We start from the raw sequence: 9054 nt of genomic DNA on the forward strand, positions 1-9054 counted from the left end.
GGTCACATTCAGCTTGAGTATTGTCCTACCAAAGATAATGTTGTTGATTTGTTTACTAAGCCTCTTCCTCGACCTACCTTAGATTATCTTCTTCAGCGCATTGGCGTTGGTCCTCCCATCTGGACCTGAAGAGGAGGTGTTGGATAGGTGTCATCTCCAGATGGTGTCACGGCTAGTAGCACACTCTTTAGCCTCTAAGCATTTTTGGATTTATAGCATTCATTTCCATTTTTTCCTATTTACACATTTTTGGGTGGAGCAAAGGGTGGAAGAACTTTTCTAGAGATCCGTTCATCTTGTCCCTATATATATGAGGCATTGTAATTCATCTCTAATTAAGTTGACTAGTGGTTCATTGATGAGTTCTTGAGTACATTGTCTCTTCTCTCATCTCTTCTTTCTCACAATTCCATTCCATGGGAGTTGGAGGTTGAGAGATTGTTGGTTTTTTTAGGACTTTGATTTGGTTTTGATTTTGTCTTTTGTTCCATAGAGATGGTCTTGTAGAAGCTGTGGCTTATGACTAAGCTAGTTCCTATATAGGTAACTATGTGGAAAGATTAGATGTGTTTGCACCAGATTATGCAGGCAACTGTCAAATATAGTTTGATTTTCCCTTCTTTTTCCAAGAGTGGAAATATCTTGAGAGGGGAAGTATATTATGTACCTAACCCCAATCCTAGGGATTAGTGGCCTGATCCGGAAGGGTTGAGGGAGCCTTGGGATTAGGGCAGGCTGATAGGTGGTGGAGTATTAGTAAAACCTTTGCTATTTATGACTAGCTGGTTATTTATAGCAGCAAGAAGTGACTTGTGGGTTTATTACTGTTATTGTTGACAATGGGTTTTAGCCTACCGCCATAGACTAGGCAAATGGGAGTGAGCATTAGCCCTGAGAGAGCACAGATTGTACAGAGAGCTAGAACTTCTGTAACAGTTTTTAATCTCATAGCCTCAGGTTTTTAGTAGACATTAATAAATCCCTCTCTCTCTCTCTCTCTCTCTCTCTCTCAACCTTATTTCTTCCATCATTTCTCCAGAGGCACACATTGTTGACTTACATATTAAGTAAGAATCAAGAGAAATATTATTGCATACCTGCTGATGATCTTTTTACTTTAGTATGAACAAGATAAGTTGCATAAAGAGACCATATATTCCTTCGCACAGTTTAATGCCAATAGCTAAGGTGCTTTGGACAAGTAAACTCAGCCAAGGACAGTCAGGCAATATGCAGTCACCTTACATGGCAGGTATACTATTTCAAAGGGAAGCATTACTTGCCAAGAGATCTGGAATACAACTTTACTTCGCACTATTATGTTCCAGGCACATGGCTTCCCAAGTTTTTACCCAAGATCGGTCAGCTGGGACAAGTACAGAATTATTAGGCCTCTTCTTACCAGCTCAAATGTTGGCTTGAAATGCTTGTTGGCCAGATTGTTTTCTAGCCACTGGATTTGGAGCCTTGGCTATCAACTTGCACAACTCCAATCAATAGTTGAATAGGCCTTTGGTCACACATCCATCCTCAGTGATGTCTGTCATTTTGGCATAAACCAGCATACAAAATTATGACGTTCTTGTTCAAGAACCAGCAGTAAATTAACGCTACTGATTCATGGCGACCATAGCACAACCAACAGATGTTGAAATCCTGTTAAAACATAGAAAACAGAACAAGTTAGCACACTAATGCCTTCTGAAGATGTCCTGGTTTTTATAAAAGTAGCAAGCATTATTTAGATGTATCAACAGGAAGCACCCTCATTTGAGACTATCACTAAAACTGTCTCACCTCTGAAAGAAATGGCAAACTGGCAGTAGCAGAGTAACTCTTCTCTGTAACTTAAACTGTTAGCTTTGGCATCCCTCCTAGTAGGTGCAAGGCCTGTTCCTTGCCCTTGTCTGATAATGACTGACTAGCTGTTGAATGAGATCTCAAATAACAGCGAGACCTCCTCCTTGCCATCATCTAACAACAGCAGACTGTTGAATTAGATCACTTCCTGAGACATATCCTTCCCTTCTCAATGGATAACCTAATGCCTCCTCGTCTCCCACACCGAAATCATGTACTTTGTTGTTAATCTCTGTAAAGTCCCTCCCTGGACTCTTCAACGCATAAGCAGATTTTCTTAAGTTTTGCGTTGAGCCAGCAGCAACCAACACGTCAGCATTGCCCAAAATATTTGACATGAGTTCATAGCAGGTAGCGTCACTGCAATCTAAGGCAATGATGTGATTGTAACATTTTCTCCCCAGCTGAACATTGCCAAATGTCTTACAGTGACTAAGCAAGGAAGTCCAAGCCAAAGCATCAGCTTGGAATGGCATAGCTTGCAGCAGGTCTTCAGCTGCAGTGAGGCAACCTGCACGACCTAGAAAGTCAACAGTACAAGAATAATGCTCATCAAATGCAGTAAAACCGTGATCTTTTGTCATTTGACTGAAGTAAACACTGCCTGCATTCACCATCCCCATATGATTACTTGCAGATAGAAGAATCAAAAAGGTCACCTCATCTGGCTTCACACCATCACATTGCATGTCCTCAAGGCATTGCAAGGCGGACTTATGATTGCCATGCTGAGCATATCCTGCAATCATGGAATTCCATGTCACAACATTCTTATTTGACAAAGAGGAAAAAACTCTGCATGCATCATCAAGGCTCCCACACATCACATACATCTCTATAAGTGAACTTCCAACATGTGCATCCAGCTCAGACCTACGTTCAACGATGAAGGCATGAGCTAGCTTGCCCTGGTCTATGGCGACCATGCAAGAACATGCTTTCAAGATGATGGCACACGAGATATCATCTGTGTCCATGCCTTCTTGCTGCATTTGCTCAAAAAATTGGAGAGCCTTCTGACTACAGCCATGCTGAGCATACCCAGAAATCAATGTTGTCCATGTAACCACATCCCGTTTTCCCAATGTGCTAAACACAACCTGGGCATCCTCAAGGTCCCCAAATTTGGCATACAAGTCAATAAGGGTGCTACCAAGGAGTATGTCCAACTCAAAACCACCTTCAATTAGATGGGCATGAATCAAATGCACCTGCTTAAAGAATGTTCTTCTAGCACATGCTTTCAGGACACCCACATAGGTGACAACATCTGGCTGTTCTCCCTCTTGAAGCATTTGTGAAAACATCTCAAAAGCTTCTCTTACATGTTCATTTTTAGCAAACCCTAGGATCATGGAATTCCATGTAATGATATCACGGCTTGGCAGTTTCTCAAACAATCTACAAGCTTCGTACATATTACCACATGTGGCGTACATGTCAATAAGTGCATTGCCAACAAAATTGCTCGGCCCACAGCAAGTATTTTCTACAAGTAAATGAACAGTCTTACCCTCATCTATGGCAGTTGCATTGGAGCATGCCTTTAAGAGGCAGACAAATGTCGCATCATCTGGATTAATGCCCTCCTGCTGCATCTGTCGGAAATATTGAACAGCACCCTGACCATGACCATGGTGAGCACAACTTTCAATGATTACAGTCCATGAGATCACATCTCGGTTCAACAATTTCTCAAACAAATTAGATGCATCCTCCAAGCTTCCACATTTTGCATACATGTCCATGAGAGTGTTGTCTAGAATGATATTGGAAAGAGACCCACATTGTATAATCTGGGCATGAATCAGCTTGCCCTCTGTCAGAGCTCCTGAGTTGGCACATGCTTTGAGAACAGCGCCAAGGACGTGTTGATCTGGATTCAACTTTGACAGTTGCATTTGTTGATACAACTTGACAGCCTGCTTGGCTTGCCCGAGCTTGATATGTGCAGAGATAATTGCACTCCATGCGAACACAGTTGGCTTAGGCAGCTGGCTAAACACTTGGTTTACTTCCAGCAGACTTCCACACACTGCAAACATGCGGATCAGGTGGCTCCCCAGAAAGGCATTTGCATCAAATCCACTTATAACAACATGGTGGTGCACTTTTCTTCCTGCGGCCAAATCTTTCCTGTGGATGCACTCTTGCAGAAGACAATAAAGAATGTCACTACACACATGGGAATTCTGCAGATAAACAAGGTCGGTGGCTTGAAGTGCTTCTTTAATCCATCCTTTCTCACAGAGTTTTCGGACCACACTGAAGGCATTCTCGCCAAGGGCATAGCTACTCAAAACCACCATGCCGGAACTGGAACTCCGTCGCTAGCCATGTGGGCCTTGCAAGCTCAAGGAATGGAGAAGGGTTTGTTATCTTACCATCAATTGGTGTACAACAGAGATTCTGTGTATAACACAAAACGTGTTCCTCTCGATGATATGAATGAGCGTAGTAGTAGGCTGGAGGCAGCCCTTGTCTCCCACCCATCATCACCCGCCATGCGATGCGGGCTGAGATTAAGATTAAAAGCGTCCACTCCCTGCGCTGCGACTGTTCGAAACGCTGCGCACATGCCTCCTCCGTGGTCGAAGCGGCAGTGAGCTCAACAAACGCTTATATGAAAATGGTCGCACTACTTGGTATGTTCGTAGTGTAGAAAAAAATAAAAAAATCTCGCATTACCCAAAAAAAAAAACATGTTAAAAAAAACGCTTTTAAATTCTTGATTACTAACCTGAAAAAAGTAGGAAGTGGTGCTTGTGTCCTCTTAAAAGAGTTGGAGAGTTTAGAGAGAGAGAGGAAGAGTTGGACTTAAAGCTAGAGAGAGAGAGAGAGAGTTAGAGAGTTAGAGAGTCAAAGAGAGAGACATGGTTAGAGAGAGAAGGAGTTAGAGGAGAAAGAGAGAGAGTTAAAGAGAGAAAGATAGAGAGAGAGAGAGAGAGAGAGAGAGAGAGAGTAAAGTGAGAAAGAGTTAGAGAGAGAGAAAGAGAGTTAGAGAGTGAGGAGAGAGTTGGAGAGAGTGAGTTAGAGAGAGTGAAAATAGCATGAGAGAGAGAGAGAGAGAGAGAGAATTAGTGAGATAGAGACAGAGAAAAAGAGAGTTAGAGAGAGAGATAGAGACAGAGAGAGCGAGAGAGAGAGACAGAGAGGAAGAGAGAGTTAGACAGAGACAAAGAGACGGAGTTAGAGAGATAGATAGAGTTAGAGAGAGAAAAATAGTTAAAAATAGAGCTCGGGGGGATCACTCAAGGCATAGCACGTGGGTTCAACAGAAGGGGTTTTTTTAATCCCCTTTTTACATACAAAAGGATACCATTTAAAGGGGGTGTTTATAGATTGAATAGAAAAAGGGTGTGTTTTATTCATGAAAAATTACAGATAAGGGGTTTTTAAATTAGGCCTTGAACGCACGTGATAAAGAGAGTTTACATATAGTGAACCCCCTGAGAAATAGAGATATAGATAGATCTTCTTGTCAAATATCTTATTTGGAAGCTATCACGTGGCAACTCCCCCTTCTTCTTCGTTTATAGAGTTATATAGTTAGAGAATTGGAGAGTTAGAGTTATAAAGAGAGAGAGAGAGAGAGAGAGAGAGAGAGAGAGAGAGAGTTAGAGATATATATATATACACTGTGAATGTATTTTAAGCCCTCTTAAAAATATTATTCTACCCTCTTAGATAATTCAAGGATGCCTAGATTATCTTTGCATCATGCCAAATTATGTTAATATCGTAGGTGATGCCATTTAAAACATTAATACATTTGGTACACATTGATGTATGCTTGCGGCTTCCTATGTTTGTTACAGTTGGTTTGTATAGCAAGGCGATTCAAGGAGTACTTAGGCCTGATGAACATGTGTGTAGTGATGGTTTGTATGCCTATGGAACAATTGTTTACCAATTTATTGTTGGATATTTTATAGGTGAAGAGGACTCGAAAGATTGAGATGGCATCGCATAAATTATTATTTTTGGAAGGCGTACATAATTGTGAACAAGCTATGTATGTATGTGCTAGCGTTTGTGCACATCCATTTATTTATTTCTACAAGCTTAGACTTGAATCATAGACATGCAAATATTTATTTTGTAAAGCTTAAAAGCTTTCCCAAGTAATTTAATATTTAAGATCTCTTTATTTTGGGTACAGAGAGAGCGACGTGCAAGAAAAAGCATAACTTTTATATATTTAGATTATAATTTGGGCAACTACTAATCTTGATTTCCTAGAGACAATGCTTTTTTCCTCATTCATGTAAGGCACAGCCGCTGGCCTAGTCTTCTAGAATAGAGTTGCCCGAGAATCTATTTATCTAGCGTAGGGCTTTCACTTAATCTGTTGGAAAGCTACCGGACTAATCGGGTCCACCCGTCTGTAGGATGGTGCCGTCGGGGCATTCCATCCTCCCACTTTCCACCCTACTCACACGTCAATTTGTTTTCTAATTAATCCTACCACTCTGTTTGACATAAATAAACATGTTCCTTAATTAAGGTCCTTTTTACAAGGCTCGTTAAAATAGCCTCTTTCCACAATATGATAATGCCAAAGACAAGATTTTTTTAAAAAATATATACAAGAATCAATTCCATACAAGCCAAACCGGTTCTCTTATTCTTTTTCTTTATGCTGTCGATGATCTAGAATTTGGCCTTCCAGCCTCTACATGTTGGGCAAAACCCTACGGGACCATACACATCATCGTCGGCCCACTGTGGCAAGGAATCAAGCCGGCCTGTCGCCCCCTCAGGCTCCGTTGCTCGATCCTCCCGCCCCTCAGAGGGATGTCTACACGCTAGAGTGGGCTTATTCATCACACTAGCCTGGGCCCTCATAACTAGACAACATCATAATCACATGTCCACCCTCACGGGGTGGAAATCCAATTCCCAATGGCATAGGAGGGGATTACCTTGGGCCGACTCTCGGGCTTGCTACTGCCTCCGCCTATGACTATGCAAGTCTAGAGCGGAGTTAGCGAAGTAGGGGAGAAGATGTACCTGGCAGATTAGCAATAAAACAAGCAAACATACCCATAGCAATAAGACCAGCAAACATATCCATAGAAATCAAGAGAAAAAAAATCTTTTCTTTTCAATAATTCATTATGCTATTTTTATAATATTTTTTATCTTAATTAAACTTTAACTAGTAAATCAATTAAATAGATCACTACTAGCAATTAATCAAGAAGCCGAGGCCATACCTCAATCCCCAAGAATGATATATATTTGAAAAATTATATATATATATACCTTATAGAAACTATGTAAAAAATTATCGTTTATCGTTGCCTTTGCTCGTTAACAAGAGCTTCAAAACTTGAAATAGGAGAATGGAGAGTCTCCTAATACCTTCTCGTAGAGATGGAGTTATCCGACCATCCCGAGCTTAATGTCCTCTCACTCGTACTCTGACTCTTCTCTCTTTGAAGGACTATGGCAAAGTAGCCTTCTCTCTCATAGAACTATGGCAAACTATTCTTCCTTTAAAAGAAAACTATGGAATTGTGGTCTCTTCCTCCGAAAGACCATAGCAATATAGCCTTCTCTTCTAAGAGATTAGATAAGAATGAAGGGATATATACATCTCAAGGTCCAGGATTACCTTGAGACTTTCTTACAGTTTTCCTATGTGGAGACCCTAACAGAATCGGAAAATGGTTTTGGTCATAACTCTCTGATAAAAACTCAGAATATGATTGTATAACTAGTCAAAAGAACCGGAAGGCATCTCGTCTATAAGCTAGCGGTCTATAAGCTAGCGTAGGTAGAATAGGCGAAAACATCAGTATATAGTCGCAAACGTGGCATCTTTAGAAACGTGTTGCTTTTCCACATTTTTAGTGTGCATGGACTCTAAATATGTAAAAATACTCTAAAACCTAAATTTGAATTTCTATTTTTGGAGATACTTATCTCTTAATAGAACTGTTCTTGTCTTCTTATTTCTTTTAGGATTTTTTTCGAGCTAATATGGCGATAGAAGGTGTGGGTGGAAGCAGAGTTTAGAAACAGTAGTGCTTAGAGCATAGGGTAGCGAGAAAGTTTTGCACAGTGATTTTCAAATTAGGCTTTTGATGGAGAGGTAGCTGACCGTTGTCATGTTGCACGCCTTCCCTAGGTACAGCCATAACTCTCGACATCTCCAAGATTTTCCCAAATCCTTTTCACAATCTGAACATGAGTGCCTGTTGCACCCTTTGCGAGGTCATTAATGACTGGGCTAAAAATAGGAAATGGCGACGCGACACGTGCGCTTTCCATCCATGTGCCCTTTTCGGGGTGGCAACCTCCATGCCAGTGCTAGCTGGCTCCTCGATTTTTGTGCACACTAAAATCATATTCACATATGTACATCCTAATTTTAGATTTTGTTATATTTTCTTTTCTCTAGAATTATGTCCTACTTTTTGATCCAAACTAGACTTGGACTCTTCATCTTGGGCATCTTCTAGATCCTTTCTAAATGCTGCTTTTGTTTGTTGGAAATTCTCCATATCTAGATCTGGGTCTAGACACACCGTTGCTTGTTGGACATTCTCCAGATTTGGATCTGGAGAATGTCCAGATCTTGGTCTAGACACACCGTTGCTTGTTGGACATTCTCCAGATTTGGATCTGGATTTGGATGCACTTTCCTTAGGTTCTCCAGATCTGGCTCTAGATCTGGACACATTTTTCCTTTAAGACATGCTTGTTTTGCTAGTTCTAGCATTTTTCCATAATAAGGCTTCAGCCTATACCCATTCACCAGTTTCCTTAGGCTTTCTCTGTCTAGGCTTGCCAGTTCAAATGTTCCTATCCTCGTTTTTCTTACAATTCTGAATGGGCCCATCTATCTCATTTTTAATTTTTTTGGGTGGGGTCCTATTCTTGATGAGAACAGCAAGATTGCATCTTCTTCTTCAAAGATCTTGAATTTTGTGTTCATGTCCACCTACAACTTTATCCTTTTCTGCACGATCTTGTCTGTCCATGCACTGTGTACTCTCCTTTCATCCAACTTAAGGAGTTTTTCAATCTTGTGCACTACTGTGATTCTTCCAGAGAGAGAGACTTTCTACTATGGCTATCCTAAGGCTTTGTGTTAGGAACTCCATGTGCACCACTACCTCTAGTCCATACACCATGCTAAAAGGTGTAAGTCCTGTTGCATTCTTATACCTTGTCGAAATGCCC

At 40.9% G+C, this 9054-nt stretch overlaps 1 protein-coding gene across 3 annotated transcripts; it reads right to left on the reverse strand.

The window, feature by feature from the left end:
- Positions 1-1054: 1054 nt before the first annotated feature.
- On the reverse strand, positions 1055-4509 carry LOC147633409 (pentatricopeptide repeat-containing protein At3g53360, mitochondrial-like). Of its 3 annotated transcripts, XM_086806478.1 has the most exons (3): positions 3374-4498; positions 1798-2599; positions 1055-1656 (listed from the first exon to the last, which is right to left on the reverse strand). In XM_086806478.1, exons 1-2 carry the CDS (start codon positions 4167-4169, stop codon positions 1971-1973), a joined length of 1425 nt encoding a protein of 474 aa, XP_086662604.1. In that variant the 5' UTR covers positions 4170-4498; the 3' UTR covers positions 1055-1656; positions 1798-1970. The 3 variants fall into 3 exon arrangements, with proteins under 3 accessions (XP_086662604.1, XP_086662602.1, XP_086662603.1); XM_086806476.1 differs by having other exon boundaries at positions 1798-4509; XM_086806477.1 differs by lacking the exon at positions 1055-1656 and having other exon boundaries at positions 2097-2380; positions 2520-4498.
- Between the last annotated feature and the right edge of the window lie 4545 nt (positions 4510-9054).

This window comes from Cibotium barometz, chromosome 12 (assembly GCF_041138505.1).
Source record: "Cibotium barometz isolate CiBa-2024 chromosome 12, ASM4113850v1, whole genome shotgun sequence".
In the NCBI taxonomy this organism is placed as follows: Eukaryota; Viridiplantae; Streptophyta; class Polypodiopsida; order Cyatheales; family Cibotiaceae; genus Cibotium; species Cibotium barometz.

What these genes read in the sequence shown, in the direction of transcription:
- LOC147633409 (XM_086806476.1), bottom strand. Translation starts at nt 4,169, where the DNA reads ATGGTGGTTTTGAGTAGCTATGCCCTTGGCGAGAATGCCTTCAGTGTG.